This window comes from Loxodonta africana, chromosome 5 (genome assembly GCF_030014295.1).
Source record: "Loxodonta africana isolate mLoxAfr1 chromosome 5, mLoxAfr1.hap2, whole genome shotgun sequence".
Taxonomy (NCBI): Eukaryota; Metazoa; Chordata; class Mammalia; order Proboscidea; family Elephantidae; genus Loxodonta; species Loxodonta africana.
The window spans coordinates 28,578,713-28,599,619 of record NC_087346.1 but is presented as its reverse complement, the minus strand read 5'-3'; the positions used below and the strand labels follow the sequence as shown (position 1 = coordinate 28,599,619).

The 20,907-nt window shown below is 41.5% G+C and overlaps 1 protein-coding gene, 1 long non-coding RNA gene and 1 other non-coding gene across 3 annotated transcripts in view; 2 read left to right on the top strand and 1 right to left on the bottom strand.

Moving 5' to 3' along the window:
* Positions 1–9,984: 9,984 nt before the first annotated feature.
* Positions 9,985–15,082, top strand: LOC104845934 (uncharacterized). Its single transcript, XR_775713.3, has 3 exons — positions 9,985–10,393; positions 10,642–10,679; positions 10,891–15,082. It is a non-coding gene; the product is annotated as an uncharacterized LOC104845934 (long non-coding RNA).
* Positions 10,442–10,572, top strand: LOC111750821 (small nucleolar RNA SNORA24). The gene has a single exon (XR_002785873.1). It is a non-coding gene; the product is annotated as a small nucleolar RNA SNORA24 (small nucleolar RNA).
* Positions 10,615–20,907, bottom strand: part of PRSS12 (serine protease 12) — a 101,910-nt gene continuing 91,617 nt past the window's right edge. Inside the window, exons 12-13 of the mRNA XM_010590518.3 lie at positions 16,426–16,706; positions 10,615–13,751 (exon numbers count right to left, since the gene is read on the bottom strand). Coding sequence (XP_010588820.2) covers positions 13,444–13,751; positions 16,426–16,706 — 589 coding nt within the window. The 3' untranslated portion in view covers positions 10,615–13,443. The remainder of the gene's footprint in view (positions 13,752–16,425; positions 16,707–20,907) is intronic.

The following is a 20,907-nucleotide window of genomic DNA, read 5'->3' as shown; positions in this document are numbered from 1 at the left end:
CAACCTAAATATTTTCTTCATTTATAATGATGTTGCTTATTGGTCCAGTTGTTAGGATTTCTGTTTCCTTTATGTTGAGGTGTAATCCATACTATAGACTGTGGTCTTTGATTTTCATCAGTAAGTGCTTCAAGTCCTCTTCACTTTCAGCAAGCAAGGTTGTGTCATCTGCATATTGAAGGCGGTCAGTGAGTCTTCCTCCAATCCTGATGCCCCATTCTTCTTCATATAGTCCAGCTTCTCAGATTACTTGCTCAGCATACAGACTGAATAAGTATGGTGAAAGGATACAACTCTGATGTACACCTTTCCTGACTTTAAACCACACAGTATCCCCTTGTTCTTTTGGAACTACCACCTCTTGGTCTAAGTACAGGTTCTCATGAACAATATTAAGTGTTCTGGAATTCCCATTCTTTGTAACATTATCCATAATTTATCATCCACATAGTCGAATGCCTTTGCATAGTCAAAAACACACAGGTAAATATCATTCTGGTATTCTCTGCTTTCAGCCATGGTCCATCTGACATCAGCAGTGAGATCCCTGGTTCCACATCCTCTTCTGAATTCAGCTTAAATTTTCTGGCAGTTCCTTAAACCAAAACAAAACCAAAACAAAAAACTATTGCTGTCAAGTTGATTCCAGCTCATAGTGACCCTATAGGACAGAACAGACCTGCCCCATAGGGTTTCCAAGGAGCACCTGGTGGATTCAAACTGCTGACCTTTTGGTTGGCAGCATTACCTCTTAAATACTATGCCACCAGGGTTTCCACTGCATTCTTACCTAGCTTAAATTTCATGGCAAACCAGTATAACTACTCCCTTGCATACACTCCTTTCCCTTCTTTCACATTGCTTACTCCCTTGGCAAATCCCAACCTGAGTTAATTCCAACACTGTCAACTCCACATCTGCACCTCTGTAGCTAAACTTGGTATGGAGAAAAACATACAATCACACTAAAGATGTAAATTTAGATTCATTACACTAATTCAAGTGGGTCCCTAATGTGGCCCAGGAGTCCTACTGTATTTCCATAGTCTATTCAAAGGGCGGCGTGAGAAGACAAAGGAAAGTATTATAATGACATGTGCAAAGAGCTGGAGATGGAAAACCAAAAGGGAACAACACACTCAGCGTTTCTCAAGCTGAAAGAACTGAGGAAAAAATTCAAGCCTGGAGTTGCAATAGTGAAGGAATCCATGGGGAAAATATTAAATGACGCCGGAAGCATCAAAAGAAGATGGAAGGAATACAGAGTCATTATCCTAAAAAGAATCAGTCGATGTTCAACCATTTCAAGAGGTGGCATATGATCAGGAACCGATGGTTGCTGGGAGCCACGCTGCAAGGGCGGCCCCTCTGCACCCACTGCCCCCAGCATAAACATCGAAGAATTCCTGAAAAGTCAGGTGCTGGGAGCCAGGCTGCAAGGGCGGCCCCTCTGCACCCACTGCCCCCAGCATAAACATCGAAGAATTCCTGAAAAGTCAGGAATATCTCTGTCATCTGTGTTATGTTTCTGTTTCATTTTCAGCCTGTGTATAGCAGAATGCATAAGCATAAAATTCCATTATAGATTTAGGGACCTTTGGAGGGGGGCATCCTACTCATAATCCCCTGGTGAAATCCCGGGTAGGGACAGCCCATGTATTACCTGGGGATCAACATGAAGTTGTCTTAGGGGGAAAACGAATAGCTCGACTATGGAAAACAAAAACAGGATGGTGGAATCCTGGTATTTACCGAGGCCCTTTTGTGATTAAACCACCACCCACACATGATCCCATAAAAGTGGAAAAACAATATTTTGAATTTCCATTGGCAAGAAATTGGGATTATGACGCTGATTGGAGACCATATAGAGTAGAAGGAAGTTTTATTACTCCAAAACCGGCTTGGGGGTGTAGAGACTGGGCTAATTGTCCTTGGCATAATCGTGGACAATATGATGTAACCCAAAGCGGCTGGACTTCAAGAACTTGGCCACCCTGGACAAGATGGGCAAAGCCTATGTGGCAATGGTTTTGCAAAAAGATTAATTGTTATAAAAACTGTGGAAGGTATTGCAAGATTAAGCATAACTGTAAAGCAGTATGAAGTCAATTGTTACTTTAAATCAACAAAATGTTCTCTTCAACTAAACAAAAACTCATTGTATTTGTGTGCGCATGCAGAACTGTACTATGTGTCACTTGGAAAATTATGTCTCTGGAAAATGATGTTATCTATGATGATTATATCTTGTACTGCCCCTTTGTTGATCATGCGATGTTATGCTTATGTAAGCTTATGATATAAAAGACCATGTAAAAAATAAAGAAGGGGCTTTTTTTTCTGCAGAATGAAAATATAAGACACACTACGTCTCATTCTTTTTCGCCAAACTCTACCCCTCCTCTGGTGACCCTGTTCTTTGCTGAGGCTGGCCCCCGGCAGATGGTACTGAAGGAAAAAGCCCAAGCTGCTCTGAAGGCATTGGTGAAAAACAAGCCTCCAGGAATTGATGGAATATCAACTGAGATGTTTCAACAAACAGATGCAGCACTGGAGGGGCTCACTTGTCTATGCCAAGAAATATGGAAGACAGCTTCCTGGCCAACTGACTGGAAGAGATCCATATTTATGCTTATTCCCAAGAAAGGTGATCCAACCAAATGTGGAAATTATAGAACAATATCATTAATATCCCATGCAAGCAAAATTTTGCTGAAGATCATTCAAAAACGGCTGCAGCAGTATATCGACAGGGAACTGCCAGAAATTCAGGCCAGTTTCAGAAGAGGACATGGAACCAGAGATATCATTGCTGATGTCAGATGGATCCTGGCTGAAAGCAGAGAATACCAGAAGGATGTTTACCTGTGTTTTATTGACTATACAAAGGCATTGGACTGTGTGGATCATAACACGTTAGGGATAACATTGCGAAGGATGGGAATTCCAGAACGCTTAATTGTGCTCATGAGGAACCTTTACATAGATCAAGAGGCAGTTGTTCAGACAGAACAAGGGGATACTGATTGGTTTAAAGTCAAGAAAGGTGTGTGGCAGGGTTGTATTCTTTCACCATACCTATTCAGTCTGTATGCTGAGCAAATAATACAAGAAGCTGGACTATATGAAGAAGAACGGGGCATCAAGATTGGAGGAAGACTTATTAACAATCTACATTATGCAGATGACACAACCTTGCTTGCTGTAAGTGAAGAGGACTTGAAGTACTTACTAATGAAGATCAAAGACCACAGCCTTCAGTATGGATTACACCTCAACATAAAGAAAACAAAAATCCTCACAACTGGACCAATGAGCAACATCATGATAAACGGAGAAAAGATTGAAGTTGTCAAGGATTTCATTTTCCTTGGATCCACAATCAACAGCCATGGAAGCAGCAGTCAAGAAATCAAAAGACTCATTGCATTGGGTAAATCTGCTGCAAAGGACCTCTTTAAAGTGTTGAAGAGCAAAGGTGTCACCTTGAAGACTAAGGTGTGCCTGATCCAAGCCACGGTATTTTCAACCACATCATATGCATGTGAAAGCTGAACAATGAATAAGGAAGACCAAAGAAGAATTGACGCCTTAGAATTGTGGTGTTGGCAAAGAATACTGAACATACCATGTACTTCCAAAAGAATGAACAAATCTATTTTGGACGAAGTAGAACCAGAATGCTCCTTAGAAGCAAGGATGGCGAGATTGTATCTTACATACTTTGGACATGTTTTCAGGAGGGATCAGTCCCTGGAGAAGGACATCATGCCTTGGGAAAGTACAAGGTCAGTGGAAAAGAGGAAGACCCTCAAAGAGGTGGACCGACACAGTTGCTACAATGAGCTCAAGCATAACAATTGTAAGGATGGCTCAGGACTGGGCAGTATTTCTTTCTGTTGTACATAGGGTCGCTATGAGACAGAACTGACTCGACGGCACGTAACAACAACACCATTCATTCTAATGTCTTCTAATTATACCTTGACTTTCAGGATACCACATTCTGCCGCCTTTCCTCCTAACTCCTCAATCTCCTCTACTGATTCCTGCTGTTTTTTCCCGGTGAAAAGAAGTTACTCCTTGATCCTATTTTCTAGCTACACTCCCTCCCTTGGTATTAGCAACCAATCTAATGACTTTAAATACCATCAATAGTTTGAGAACTCATATTTCTCCAGCCCAGGCCTCTACTCAGCACTCTCGTATATTGAACTCCCTACGCAGTATCTCCATTTGGATGTCTAAAAGGTATGTCAAACTTAACACGTACAAAACTCTGCTCCTGAGTGCTCCTTCACCAAATCTACTCTTTCTGTACTCTTCCTCATCTCAGCAAGTAACAACAACAAAACCTTGGAGTCATTTCTCTTACATCCTATATTCCTTTCTCTCGTATTCTACATCCAATCTGTCAGCAAATACTGTCGGTTCTACCAGAAAAACATATCCAGAATTGAATCACTTCTTATCTTCTCCACCAGTACCACTAAACGAACACTATTCTCTCATTTGTTTTATTGCACTAGACTAACTGGTTTCCCTGTTCTTACTCTATCCCCACTACCTTCTTAGAATATTTTCTCAGTAGATCTTTGAGAGAACTTATAAATCCTAAATCATGTCACTCCTCTGCTCAAAACCTTCCCATGGCTACTCAACTCACTCAAAAATAAATAAATAAAATTGTAAGGCCATAGGTAGCTTGCCATTATCTTTCCATTATCTTTCTCACTTCCCACGTGCTTACTCCACACCAAACTAATCTCATCTTTGTTCCTTACCATGCTAAATATATGAGTAATCTATTGCTGCATAACAAATTATCCCCAAATTTAGTACTTTAAAACATTTATTATCTCAACATCTATTATTGTCTGTAGATCAAGAATCCTGTTGTGGCTTAGCTGGATCCTCTGTTTCAGAGTCTCTCACAGGCTGCAATCAACAGCTTGGGCTGTAGTCATTTCAAGGCTCAACTCACTTATGTGGTTGTTGACAGGATTTGGTTCCTCATGGGCTATTGGTCTAATGATGGTCTCAGTTCCTTGCTGGCATTAGCTAAAGGCTGCCCTCAGTTCCTTGCCAAATGTGAGTCTCCAACATGGCAGCTTGCTTCGTCAAAGCAAACAATTCACAAGGGCACCAGAGGGACTGCTAGCCAGACACAAGTCGGAAGTGACATCTCGGAAGTGACAACCCATCACTCTGCCATTCAAGAGGAGGGGATTACATAAAGGTGGGAGTAACAGTAATTGAGGATCCCTGGAAGCCATTTTAGAAGGCTGCCTACTATACCAGGCATGCTCCCATTCAGAAATCACTGTCTGCTTAGAATATTCTCCTTCCCAGATATCTACGTTTTGCTCCCTACCTCCTTCAAGTCTTTGTCCTAATGTCACCTTCTCAGTGAGACTTTCCCTAAACAGCCTTTTGAGAATTAGAATCCCCGTCCCCACACACTTCTCATTTCCCTTCCTTGTTTTATATTACTCCACAGCACTTAACTTAACATACCATATAATTTACCTACTGTCGTTGATTTTATTGTGTCAATGTAGCTAAACTGACAGTACATTTCCCTATCTTTCTTTGCATAGTTCCAGATTAGACAGGGCCACAAGAGATATTTTACATAAGGTTTGATAGACAGAAGTGAAGCAGCAGCCATATTCTTTTTACACTTGGAAGGTCAGTGCACAGCATGAGCAATGTTGCAGATCATACAAACTGTCAGTTATCTGCTAGCTCATCTTGTACATATGCAGAAGCAGCCAGGCCCCTAATCTCCAGCTCTGGCCAGATCTCCTACTTCAGCTTCCAGAACTCATGGGTTAGAGGTCAGATACATGCTTAGGGCTGTGACAAAAGGCAGGAGCTTCTCCTACTGATCAATCATCAAAGTTGAAGCCTTGGAAGCAGGGAGAGGTCAATAGAGTTTCCAACTAATTCCTATGGATCCCAGACCATCCTTGCAGGTTTGTTTTCTTATCATCTCCACTCCACAATTGTGTAATATCAAATCTCTATAATAAATTCATATATATATATATATATATATATTTTAGTGGTTCTGGTTCTCTCATATGACCCTAATACTCTAATTTGTCTGTTTGCCATCACTGAAATCACTCTGTAAGTAGAAATTTTTGCCCGTTTTGTTTACTGTTCTCATGGATTGAATTTTGTCCCCTCAAAATATGTGTCAACTTAGTTAGGCTATGATTCCCAGTTTTCTGTGGTTGTCCTCCATTTTGTAATTGATATAATTTTCCTATATGTTGTAAATCCTCATTTCTGCTTGGGGTTAAAGAGGCAAGATCAGATTATGCTGAAAAGGGTTACGTGGGATGTAACACCCATGCTCAGGTCACATCCCTGATCCAATGTGAACAGAGTTTCCCTGGGGTGTGGCCTGCACCTCCTTTTATCTTACAAGAGGTAAAAGAAAAGGGAAGCGAGCAGAAAAGGTGGACTTCATACCATCAGGAAAGAAGCACTGGGAGCATACTGCAATCTTTGGTCTGGGGTCCCTGCACTGAGAAGCTGTTCGACTGGGGAAGATTGATGACAAGAACCTTCCTCCAGAGTTGACAGAGAAGAGAAAGCCTTCCCCTGGAGCTGATGCCTTGAATTTGGACTTGTAGCCTACTAGACGGTGAGAGAATAAATTTCTCTTTGTTAAAGCTATCCACTTGTAGTATTTCTGTTATCTGTTATAGCACTAGAAAACTAAAGACAGAATTTGGTGCTAAGAGTGGGGTGCTGCTCTAACAAATACCTAAAATGTGGAAGCAGCTTTGAAACTATGAATGGATAAAGGACTCAGAAGGAAGTGAAGAGAACTGTTAACACCAGAGACGGCACAGATGGTGAGAAGTAGCAGCAGAGAGCCAGCAGCAGCAGCGGCAGAACCAGGAGACCAGCGCCAGACAGCACTGCAGCCGACCCACGGAGCAAGAGAGCTGAGTGCCTTCCAGCCAAAGTTTACTGGTGGAGTGGGGTGCCTCCAGGCACTTATCACTGGAGCTACTGAGCTATGGAACACTTGCCCCAGCAGGGCAGACAGGGGTGTGAGGCCCAAGGGGCCAAGAGGCCAAGGAAGCAGGATGCAGAAGCTGAAGAGACAAGGAACACAGGAAGCTGGGCAGCCTCAGTCTCAAAGGGTATGGCCATGACCTCAGGGGTTTCAAAGGATGGAGCCATGGCCTCCTGTGTTTCTAAGGGTGGAGTGGTCATTCAGATGGACTAGGAGAATGGTGAACCTAAAGCTGAGGGAGCAGAAGTGCTGTCCCAGTGGGCCTGGAAGGTGGAGCTGAAGCCCAGGCCCAAGGGGCCTCCACTCAGAATCCAGAAAGTATGGCCAATACCTAGAATCTGGAGGACAGGGCTATTGTGTGAATAGTCTCAGAGAACAGGAAATTATTTTCAAGCCTTGAGAGGTAATGTAATGTATTCTGTTGACTTGTTTGGTGCCTGTATGCCTTCTTTCCCTGTAATTTCTTCCAGCTGTAATGGAAATGTCTAGCTTGTGCCTGCCTGTTGCACCACTGTACCTTTGGAAACAGATAACTTGTATTCTAGATTTCACAGATGAAGAGGAATTTTTGGATTTTGGACTTGGAGTTGATGTAAGGCTTTTGATGGGGTGAATGTATTTTTACATGTGAAAATGCCATGAATTTTGGGGGGCCAAAGGGTGGAGTATCATGGATTGAATTGCATCTCCCCCAAAATATGTGTCAACTTGTTTAGGCCATGATTCCCAGTTTTGTGTTGTTGTCCTCCATTTTGTGATTGGTATGATTTTCCCATATGTTATAAATCCTAATCTCTACTTGTGGTTAATAAGGCAAGACTAGATTATGTTGAAGAGGATTAGGTGGAATGTAGCACCCTTGCTCAGGTCACATCCCTGATTCAATGTAAAGAGAGTCTCCCTGGGGTGTGGCCTGCACCACCTTCTATCTTACAAGAAATAAAAGAAGAAGGAACCGAGCAGAGAAGGGGGACCTCATACCACCAAGAAAGAAGCACTGGGAGCATAGCACATCCCTAAGCCCTGGGGTCCCTGCGCTGAGAAGCTCCTTGACTGGGGAAGACTGATGACAAGGACCTTCCTCCAGAGCTGACAGAGAAGAGAAAGACTTTCCCTGGAGCCGATGCCCTGAATTTGTACTTGTAGCCTACCAAACGGTGTTAGAGAATAATTTTTTTTGTCAAAGCCATCCACTTCTGGTATTCCTGTTACAGTAGCACTAGATAACTAAGACACTGCTGGAGCTGCAATGCCTAGAACAGGAGCTGGCACATAGTAGAGACTCATTAAATACTCGTTGATGAACTGTTTAAAAATATAAGACACAAAGACTAAATATTAAGGATGATAAGAAAGGGAAAAGACAAATGTTCACTGTTGTTCTAAAAGAAAGCTTCCTGTTTAAAAAAAAAATAAACAAACAAATAGAAACTGAGACGGGTCTTAAAAGACAGGCTGGAAAAATGGAAAATATATGCAATGCTGTGGAACGGCATGAACAAAGAGAGGAATGAGCACGCTAAGCACACTGTATGTTGGTCAGGAATGAGAAACTTGGCTTGACCTGATAGTGGGGAAGCCATTACAGTTTTTGTAGTAATTGAATAATACGGAGAAAATGATAACTTTAGAAAACTTGATCTTGCAGGAGTATAGTCATTTGATTGCAAGGGTAATAGAAAAGTACAGAGACAGGTGAGACACGTCTTAGATGAGTAGTGTCACAATAGAGAAAAGGGAAGGAAAAGGTAAATATAAAAGTAGAAATCACTAGTGCTGTTCACTGATATTTCTGATTCTCCTCCCTCTAAGAACACAGTAGGATTCCACTTCCCCACCCTTTTGAAGTTAGGTGAGATCATGCAACTTGCTCAGCCCATGAAATACTACTAGTGGATGTAACAAGGGTCACTTCGGATTGACAACATTTAAGAACAAGTGTGTGATTGATTCTCAGGAGTCCTGGTGGTGCAGTGTTTAAAACCTCAGTTGCTAATCAAAAAAGTCTCCGGTGGGAAACCACCTGCCCTTCTGCAGGAGAAGGATGTGGCAGTCTGCTTCCCTGAAGATTTAAAAAAAAAAATTGCAAACCCTATGGGGCAGTTCTGCTCTGTCCTATAGGGTCGCTGACCCTACTCCAAGGCAGGGGATTTGGTTTTTGTTGTTGTTTGGTGTAATTCTCTAGCTTTCCTTCTCCCTTCCACATTGGCTAGAAACAATACAAATATTTAGCCTAAGTCTTTAAAATGGACCAAAAAAAAAAAACCAAACGCAGTGGCGTGGAGTTGATTCCGACTCATAGCTACCCTATGACAGAGTAGAATTGCCCCATAGAGTTTCCAAGGAGCGCCTGGTGGATTCAAACTGCGAACCCTTTGGTTAGCAGCCGTAGCACTTAACCACTACGCCACCAGGATTTCCTTAAAATGGACAGGAGCAAGAAAAGAAACAAACTTCCTAGACACGTGCGTTTCAGGAACAGAAATTCTAGCGGAAGGCGGAAGTCTATCAGCTAGTTCCATATAAACTAACCTACTAAAAAGTGATGAAGCGGAGAGCTGTGGAACCTGGTGTTTCTGTAACAGTGACTATTAAAATAACTCCTCTTAAGTACACCAAAAAACAAGGCAATCTTCCCACTGTTCAGTCAGCTGGTGCTCCCTAGCATCAGGATTTCAGGACCGGGAAATGCCGACGGCTTCCTCACACGCGCAGGCGTCCGAATGGGAGGGTGGGGGCAAGAGCTAAGCCCAGCCCCAGATGATGGGCGGGGCGGGGGAGACGCTAAGAGGAGGGAGGGGCTGCAGGGAGGTGCTGGCCTACGACAGGGGTGGGGCGGTGGCGGGACCCGCGCCGGAGCGGAGGGAGAAACCGTGGAGCCCGCCCCTTACGGCGCTTCCGCCGGAAGAGCGTCATCAGCTCTATAAGAGAGCGTGCGCAGAGGCGCTGAGCCTTTTACATCCGGGGAGCGTCGAGGTTATTTTTGAATTTTGGGTGCCGTGCTTTAGGCGCTACGTTAGTTGGGTCAGAGGTTTTCGGCGTAGTTAAAATGCAGGACATCCTAGACTGCTGTCGCAGTGGTAAGCCGAGATCGGCTTTGAGATCCTGCAGGTTCACTAGCGTGGGCGGACTCGGACGTTGTTTCCGTCGCTCGGCGGCCACGTGCAGCCCTGGGCCTGGAGCTCCAGGCTGACGCGTGTAAGCCAAGGGCCCTCGGGTGAAGGATCAAGGCTCCAGGTGGCGGGCGCGCAGATCATTAGTGCTGCCGTCGGTGACGTGTGGACATCTTGAATCTCCTCCCCGTCGTTAAGTCAGCAGCACCCCAAAACCTGCCACAGATTTATCCACAGGGTAAGATTTTGGGGGCTGTGCTTGCTGATCACTTGTGGGATTGGGAATGTCCATGTATCTTTGGGACCTGTCAGCTGTGGCAGTCTCCCTTCCTAGCCATGGAAGAGTATGTTCTTGTTTATTGGCAAAGCTGTCACCATTTAATTGGTATCAGATTCTGACTTGTACAAGTAACATCCTTAGCTGTTAAAAACCTGGAGTGTGCCGGATAGGGTAAACTTTTCTAATTATTGCTAAAATGTTTCTAGGATGCTGGACTAATTCACGACGGAAGAGAGGAAACAAGGTACGTTTCTTCTATGTTATTTCTGAGTTAATCAGAAGCCCGTTACCACTGAGGAACTGAAATGCTAAAGTTTGCTTTTACCATAGATGTTTTGTAATATGAAGAAGTAAATGGCTAACTAATGGAAAGTAACCGAATTAACCTGTGAAGACAGCGGGGTAGGATGAAGACAGATGAGTTTATGTTGATGGGTTGTTTTTTTCTCCCACAGATGCCAAGAAATCCCAAGTGAGAGTGGAGAGTGAAGTCTTCTTGTTCAGCATCTTGCAGTGGATCACCAGATTTGATTTTAAATCTTAACTGCAGGCTCTTGGATGTTAGTGATGTTCCAAGAAATACCAGGGCAGTACTTTCAAAAGGCCGAAATATTTTTAAGTGAGAAGAACAAGGAATGTAAGGAGAAAATAAAATAAGTGCTTCTTTGTTATAGTTTTAATAAAATGCTTGATTTATCTGGATAACCAGTGTTGTTTAACTGCATAATTAAACAGTTGAAGATAGAGTTAAACATACCTCTGTCTGGGTAACAGCACATGTGGAAGTAACATGAGTGAGATAGAATATTTTCCAGTGCCTTGGAAAACTGTCTTAAATATGAAAATAACCAGGCTACCCCCAAAGGAAAAGATAGAGGCTCTCATTTAGTTGCTACAACACAAAATATTAAGATGATTGGGCAAGGCGAAAAGTTATTTGAACAATTTTGTACACTTTTGTTTTTTAAAAGGTCACACTAAAAAATTTAGCTATCCTAAAGGCATTTTTACTGAACCATGTATTCTTAGGGCTTCAGCAAACTTTCTACCTGTTTTCTTAGGATACCATGTATATTGTCAATCGTTGCTCTTTCCAGACAGAATTGCTTTTCATAAGAAGGTTGCCAGCCCGTGGTCTACTTTAAACTTAAATATAAGCATCGATTGCACCCAGCACTAGTTTGGAAGTGCAGCCTGTGAGAATGTTTCACCAAAGATATTCTTACCATTACATGTTTTTCCCGAGTCCTTGTGAACTGTACATCATATGTAGTGGCTCTCCTATCCGTAGATGTGAATACTGCTTAAAAAGTTATTTATCAAAATCACACTTACAGAAAAACTTTAATTCTGTTGTCACAGATGGCATTGCAATTCTGCCAAGGAGTAATACAAAGCACCTTTAGTACCAGTCTACATTAAAAGGGGTGCACAGTTTGACGCTGAAGGGAAACCATGTTTTAAGATCACAGTAAGGGTAGCTTACACTTAAGAGGATTGTTTACAGCCACTATGTTTGCTGCTAGGGATGACCCTTTGTCCTTTTGGGAGATAACATTTCCGTTTGCAAAAGTGGAATTTGAGTTAGCACCTTCCACAGTAGCCATGTATTGTTAATAGCATTGTTCTGGAGTTTAGATTTAAAGCCTTTGAACAGCTGTGTCTCCTTGGCCTGTTTTCTCCATTTGTAAATTAAGGTTAATGAGATGAGATTTTAAAAATATGCCTAGACGGGGCTGTATTGTGAATGTCTTAGGAAACAGTTATTAAGTCAGTTACCAGAAATTTGCAGTAGGTGGCACTCATCCATCGTGGTCCAAAAAACAGCATGATGCTAAGGAAGTTACATTTTGTAATTCTATTTACTAAGTTAAAAATTTGCGGTGCTGACCTGAAAAGTATAATTAGTACTTCCCTCCCTCTCAAAGATTCCGGAGTTTTAACAGTTTCCTTCGACAGTGTGCCAAAAGCAGTGGTGATTTTATATTGTCAAAACTTGCGGGGAAAAAAATCTACAACAGTAAAATTTCTCTTGTCCTGGCCAGTCAGAATTCTAAATTAGGATAGTTAACTTGTTGCAAATTGGATTTGAGAGAAACTGACCTGAAAATATTTTAGGAAAGGGATATCGAAAACTTGACTGATAGGCAAAATTCACAATGCAGAAATATTTGCCTAAATTCTATCTTAATTTAAATAATCTTTAATGGAAAATTACAAATTAGGTTGAACACCTAACAACTACTTGAAGCATCCTTTATTAGAAATTGATAACTTCCAAATTTTGCTAGTAGCTTATAATATGAAAGTTGCTACAATATATTTTTCTCTTATGGTTTCCATAGTGATTGGTGAATACATGGATACTTGTTTCCACATATCAGATCACTTCCTTCAGGAATGTACTGTGATGGGCAGGTGTCCTTGTGGCTCAGTGATCCTCTTAATTCCAGTCTAAGTGTATAACGGAATTTCTTTACACTTTTGGCCCTTAGTTTACTCATTTGACAAAGTATGAAGATTTCTTCGAGCTTTTTGGAAAGATCAGAGCTTAAAACATTACATAAATTGAAAATAATGCCATTCTTTGAGTGCAGTAAAGGGTATTTCATCATGACAGATGGGGTCTCTTGTTAATCCATACACATACTTATTGAATTATATGAAGTTAAGAATTCCAAACAAGTACAAAAACCTTAATGCAAAATCAAAATACACGAATTTCTCTAGAATTTAGTCCATGTAGTGAAGCTAATTTGAGTAGGCAACTGCTAATTATAATATTACACTGAGGTATCTGTAACAAGTAAGGTACACATCACAACTTCTCAAAAGGAGCAAGTGGTACACAAGCCTGAAATCTGTCAACAGTTTTTATCACAACACAAAGCAGAAACATGGATCTCAGTCCCCACTGGTTGTCATCTCTGGCTCAGTGCTAATCAGGGAGATGATTGAGAAATTTTCCAGTATATTTCAATATTTTTTCTTGAGGTTTCTATGAACAATTACAGTTTGGTGACAGTTTTTATCCAAGGTACAAAAGCTGAGACTTTTGTATAAACACCAGGAGAATCCCTGGCTCCACAGCCATAACCCCAGGAGGTCACCCCGAAAACAACCCAGCTCTCTCCAGGCCGTTCGCACATGAGTGGTCCTCCGCTGTCTCCTTGGCAGCTGTCCACCCGTTTGTGTTCCTGGAGGTTTCCAGCACACAGCATCCTCCCTGTAAACCGACCCTTGTAACGTTCTTCACAGTACCTCTTGGGAAGCAGTGGGATGGCTGCTTGTTGAAGAGTTCTTGAATAGGCTCGTCCTACTCAGACCAAATATCTGAATTAGTCAATGAGATTCCAGTCAACAATCCTACTAAGAAGAGTTACATTTAGCAGTTATAATGAATATTTAACTTTTTTTTTTTTTTTTTGGGAGCAGGGGGAAATCCCTTTTGTGGCATTTGTTTCCTTTAAAATGAGTGATAATTAGGACAGTGTTTTTAACTGGCCTTTTGAATCTTGGCACTTAACACGAGCCCATCACTAATCTTTCTCAGTACTAAATTTTTGTGAATGAGTAACTTTCAGCGTTTATGGACTAGGCTATAGAGAAAGTTAAGTCTAAGTGGAGCACATTTGTTAATATTTGAATTCTGTCAGAAAACTGTAACACTAGTTTTACATTAGCACATTCATTCCCTTAAGAGTCATCTCCTTCACTGTTTTGAGGATTAATAAGCACGTAAAACGGCAATAACTGTCCTGAACAGAAACATGGTAATAGATTCAAAAAACATTGCACATAGCTTTTCTATGTAAAAACAGGCAAGTTTCACTAGCTGATGTTAAAATATTCTATTTGCTGGTAAGCCATTCTTTGTTCATTATTCCTTGTTTAGAGGCTAAAGTGCATAATTGATATGTCTTCCCATGGTATCGTTTTCTTGGATATAGAGTCTGGCATTATTCTCTGATCCTGTTTACTCAGCTAGGGAAACTCTGGTGGTATAGTGGTTGAGAGCTATGGCTGCTAACCAAAAGGTCAGCAGTTCGAATCCACCAGATGATCCTTGGAAACCATATGGGGCAGTCCTACTCTGCCCTGTGGGGTCACTACAAGTCGGAATCAACTTGACGGCAATGGGTTTGGAGTAACTAGTTCACAGTGAAACACATTGTGTTAAATTTACTTCCTTGATCATGTCTAGTCCCATGTGGTGTACAAAGGTGACTGATTCTTGCCTTAAAAAGTAATCATAATTCTCTCATTATACTTAATCCTTCTCAGAGACTTGATATGCCTCATGGATCAACATCGTATACTGAAAAGGCCCTTACTTTGACCAGATTTTATCATTATGATACCCAATAAATGTTTCTTTTTTTGGGTCTTTGTGTGTGTGCGTGGCTTCTCTCAGGTTTGGTCCCAGTGCTTTTTCAATATTCTAAATCTGCTACAGATGTTCTAAATTTTACTACTATGAAGTCCAGATTTAGTGTAACATGGGATAAAATGGTGCCCTGGTGGCACAGTAGTTAAGAGCTTAGCTGTTAACCAAAAGGTCAGCAGTTCAGATCCACGAGTTGCTCCCTGGAAAACCACTGGGGCAGTTCTACCCTGTTCTATAGGGTCACTATGAGTTGGAATTGACTCGTTAGCACCTAACAACAACATGGGATAAAGTAAACATCTACTAAATAAAACCTTATTGAAATTATCATCTGTAGAAATATACTGGTTCAACACTTCAAGGCTACAATTACCAGTGTAACAATTTTTAATGGCAAGACCTCAGCCTAACATTTCTCCATTTAAATAGCCATTTGTCACCTACTGCAGGTGAGACCTCAGGTCTGTTGTTTCCAGGCCCATCTTGACCAAGCACGGACTGATATACATGAATCTACAGTGAGACAATATAGGAACCATTCACTTGAGAGGAGCATAAACTGAACACCATGATCATGCTAAGAAGCACTGCTGGGGCAAATGGTTTTGCGCTCAACTGCTAACCAAAAGGTTGGTGGTTTGAATTCACACAGTAGCTCCCCAGGAGAAAGACCTGGGGGTCTGTTCCCATAAAGAAACCACTTGCCGTTGAGTCAATTCTGACTCATAGTGTCCGGACAGGACAGGGTAGAACTGCCCTATAGAGTTACCAAGGAGCACCTGGTGGATTTGAGCTGCCAACCTTTTGGTTAGCAGCTGTAGCTCTTAACCACTATGCCACCAGAGTTTCCATTCCCATAAAGATTATAGCCAATAAAACACTATGGGGCAGTTCTAGTCTATCACATGGGGTCACTATGAGTTGGAATAGAAATTGACTCCAGAGCACCTAACAACAACATGCTCCTTCTTAGGGGGAGGGAGGAGGAAATAGGAGGGGTTTAAGGAGAAACCTGAGTGGGTTGGACCCCCACTTCAACCTCAGCAATTCTGCTTTGTCTTTTCTGTATTTAGGAATTCTCTGAAGATTTAAAAAAAAAAAAAAAAAAAGAGGTTTTTTCTTTTTTTTTTTCTGAAGATTTAGTTTGATAAAGGGCTCCATTGCAAAGAAACAAACCATCAACCACCAATAGTGGCTCTGGATAGAGTAGCTGGGTTTTAAAATACAGACTGCCAGGGCCAAATCATGGGGTGAAGTCTTAAAATCTCTTTCCTTGTCGCCTCACTGATTTAGGGAATTAAAATCTCTGGAGGATTCTCTATTCCTTAAGCTCCCCCAGGAAAAATGGTCAAATATTCCACCTCTGCATTAAAGGCAATTGAGTCCTTTCAATCTGTGGTAAAGGTCTAACTGGAACCAAGAGTACCCTCCCAGGGTATAAATCCAAATCATATACATATATTTCACAATTGGCAGTATTTCCAAATATCACTAAGCCTGAGCCCATTTAAGACTTTACCACCCACTGCACACCCAAATGATTGGATGATCCCAGACAAGAAGGTGCCTAGACTTCCTTATTCTTCTGAATTATTTACATTACCTGTGTCTCCCCATCCTGTTATGTAACAATTGGGAGCTGTTTTCTGTGGCCTCTCTCTCCTGCGGGGTAAACAAGCTGGCAAAACGTGGCTACTGAATCTGGCACATTGTTCTTCTGGTCCTTGTAATCTAAGCAGGGCAATGTCGTAGTCACTGCTGTCTGGTCGATAGTCCCGGTGAATCACAATCTGTTGCACTCCAATTTCTTCTTCAAACTCCTCTGGCACCAAAGTATGATAATCCCCAACTCGAACAGCATAGTTCCTAGTGCTATTACCATACCTGAGAGGCAGAGAGAGCTAATAAAGGGCTTGTTTCAAACACAAAATTGGTGATTCTCAGCACGGAAGATGAATAGAGATGCTGTAAGCCTTTTGTTCAAGTCACTGGTTCCTTTTGTACATTTAGCCTTTCCATTTCTCTGACCTACTGCTCCTTGTCCTTTACTTCAAAACCCACTGTCATTACCTCACCATTTAAGCCACATTACCTTCTGCGCTTATTCTTTCTTTTCTGAGAAGCAAATATGGAAGATGAGTGAAAAATAAAGTCAACTCATTAGTCCATCGTTTCCCCACTAAGAAAAAGGATCTGAAGAGGAACAAATTGTACAGGGCATACTTACAGTCCTGTATGAGCTGTCTTTATTTCTCTATCCTTTCTAAGACTGTCGGTTCATTGTGAAGCTCCATAAAGGCAGAAATCACTTCTGACCTAGATTATATCCCTCACAGTGCATAGCACAATCCACTTTACTCCTAGTAGGTGCACTCAACTACACCCCTTTCCTGTGAACCAAATGCAAACCAAAACTAAACTTTTAGCTCAACTTGTATTCATTATGTCCCCTCATCTCCCAAATCTGTTCAAATGTCACTTCAGTGGCTTCTAGTTTGGTACCCCCATATTTAACTTCAGCCTACGCTTTTGTTTCCTCTTAGACCCTGCACTCCCAATACCCCTTAAACTGTTCTACTTTTCTTTTGTTCTTTAGCATTTACCACTCTAATTTTTATGTTTATTGTTCTCTCTCTCCCCCTGCTTGAATGAATAGCATTCAAGAGCAAAGATCTTTGTTCTGTTTGCCGATGTATCTTAAGCATCTAGAATAGCCCCTAAGTAGGAATGCAACATGTATTTGTTGAACGGTGAATGAATAAATGCATAATTTTAATTGATGCTTTTTTCCCTGAGAAGCTAGTCAATTAAAATTGAAACACAGTGTTTACTAGATTGATAGTTCTCAGCCTGCTTTTCCACCAATATACCTTGATTCTGGTACATCCACTTATAGCAAGGTTTCTCAATTTCTGCACTATTGACATTTCGGGCCAGATAATTCTTTGTTGGAGAGACTGTTTTGTGTATTATAGGATGTTTAGCAGCATCCCACTCACTAGATGCCAGTAGCACCCACCACCCCAGTTGTGACAACCAAAAATGTCTCCAGATACTACAAAATGTCCCCTGGGGGGGGGGGAGCAAAATCATCCCCAGTAGAGAAGCACTGACCTAGAACACGTGACTCCACCCACCTTCTGGTTACTTGATCTTTCTCACTGAAGATCATAGCACTTTGCTCACTATCTTCCCCTCTCCCACTGCCACAACATCCTTAATGATGTAACTTCCAACACCTTCCCCTTTGGTTCCCTGACTTTTTCATCCGCAGTGAGCGTATTCTCCACCTCATCTCAACCACCCACCCCTGAGGTGAGGCTTAGACCTTGTTTTCACCAAATACACTACTGAGATCTTGATTTCAACCATCTTATATTTTGCCTATTCCTATTTTTACAGCTCTACAATTCTTCAGTCCCACTGGACTTCAATCCTTTGATCCCACTAGTTTTCATTTCACTTTCATACTGCTCATGACATCCTTTCTTACCTGGCTTGGATTTCACCTTCCATTACTATAATTACTCTTTAGCAAAATCTCTCAATCCCTCTTTTCTTTCACCTGCCAGAACTCCAACCTTGGTTTCATCAACCCTCCACTTACTTTGTCTGGCATCTGACTCTTGAGGGGGGAAAGCACACCTCTAATGACTCATCTGGCGCCCTTGTGGCACAGTGGTTAAGAGCTCACTGCTAACCAAAAGGTCAGCAGTTTGAATCCACCAGCCACTCCTTTGAAACCCTATGGGGCAGTTCTACTCTGTCCTTCAGGGTCACTGAGTCGGGATTGACTTGACGGCAATGGGTTTTGCTTTGGAATGACTCACCAGCCCTGGTAGCACAGTGGTTAAGCACTTGGCTGCTAACTGAAATGTTGGCAGTTGGAAGCCACCAGCTGCTCCACAGGAGAAAGACATGACAGTCTGCTTCCGTAAAGATTACAGCCTAGGAAACCCATTGGAACAGTTCTAGTCTGCCCTATAGGGTCACTATGAGTTGGAATCGACTAGACAGCGACAAGAATGACTTATTTTATCTTAACATTTTGACCAAAACTTGAGAGTCTTTCACTGGATATAAGATCTGTACTGGAATGTGAGCTGAGAAAAATGGGTACTCGAAAACTTAGAATTTGCTAGTGACTGCCTGTTTAAAATATAGCCTCCCGTTTACTCCTTTAAAATTCCTGGAGATTATGAGACACCTAAACATTCTAATAGCCCTATATAATTTTCTAAACTGTGGCAGCTCAAAACACTAAACAGCACCACCAAGATGGCCTGGCTTGCACAGCCACTTGCTGTTGCTCTAAAACACTAATAATTTTTGTTAATTCCTTGAGGTGCTACAGTTTCAACCTGAAGTCATCATATATCTTTAAAGCTCAGAAAGCTTTTTATATATTGTACCTATAGACTGTCCTCTTAGGAGTTTCACTTCAAAATTTAAGGAAATTTCAGGATTATTTCATATCCTAAAACTGTAAAAAGTAATAGTATTGGAGAATTATTGGGTACTTAAATAATTCTCATTTTTACCTTCTATGTACTAATAGGGAAACCCTGGTGGCATAGTGGTTAAGTGCTATGGCTGCTAACCAAGACGTCGGCAGTTCGAATCCACCAGGTGCTCCTTGGAAACTCTATGGTGCAGTTCTACTCTGTCCTAAAGGGTCGCTATGAGTCGGAATTGACTCGACGGCAGTGGGTTTTGGTTGTGTACTAATAGTAGTAATATGCTATAAAAGTACAACGAGCCTTATTAAAAATATATCCATGTATTTAAAATAAACCCCCAAGTGATTTAAACACAATTGTCAACAATAGATGCTTTAAAATGCTCTTGAAATACTTCATGTATATTTGGGATGGAAATGGAGAAATTGTGTAGAGCTGTGCTGTCCAATCAGGTGGCCACTAGCCACATGTTGCTAGTGAGCATCTGAAATGTGGTTAGTCCAAACTGAGACGTGCTAAAAACATTAAACACACACAGGATTTCAAGTATGAAATAGTACGAAAAAAAGAATATTCAACATATTATCACAACAGATAATAAAATATTAGCTATTACAATAATTTTTATATTGATTACATTTCGGAATGATATTTTAGATATACTAAGTTACATAAGGAGCCCTGGTGGCATAGTGGTTAAGAGCTTGGCTGCTGACTGAAAGGTCAGCAGTTCAAATCCACCAGCTGCTCCTTGGAAACCCTGTGGGGAATTTCTACTCTGTCCCACTGGGTGGCTATGAGTCGGAATTGACTCAGTGGCAATGGGTTTGGTGCTTTTTTGTGAGGAGGTTAAATACATTACTAAACTTTTTCTTTTTTTTTTTAGCTTTTCTTAATTTAAAGCTACACTTATGTCTCATGTTTCTGGCCTGCACTATATTTCTGAGACCATACTGGTCTAGGAAAATAATTTTGCATACACTAGGCATCCTATTTTATTATATTTCTTTACTGTAATTTTGTGTGTTGCTTGTGACTAACTTCTAAGTTTTAATAACGATACATTTCTTCAAGTGCCAGCTTTTTATATCTTTTAAGATAATTACGGAGCCCTGGTGCTGCAGTGGTTAAGAGCTTGGCTGCTCTCATGGATTGAATTATGTCCCCCAAAAAATGTGTGTATCAACTTGATTAGGCCATGATTCCCAGTATTTTGTGGTTGTCCTCCATTTTGTGGTTGTAATTTTAAGTTGAGAGGATTAGGGTGGGATTGTAACACCACCCTTACTCAGGTCACGTCTCTGATCCAATGTAAAGGGAATTTCCCTGGAGTGTGGCCTGTACCACCTTTTATCTCTCAAAAGATAAAAGGAAAGAGAAGCAAGCAGAGAGTTGGGGACCTCACACTACGAAGAAAGCAGCACCGGGAGCAGAGCACGTCCTTTGGACCTGGGGTCCCTGCGCCTGAGGAGCTCCTCGACCAGGGGAAGACTGATGACAAGGAATCTTGCTACAGAGCCAAAAGAGACAGAAAGCCTTCCCCTGGAGCTAAAACACTGAATTTGGACTTATAACCTACTAGACTGTGAGAGAATAAATTTCTCTTTGTTAAGGTGGTATTGTGA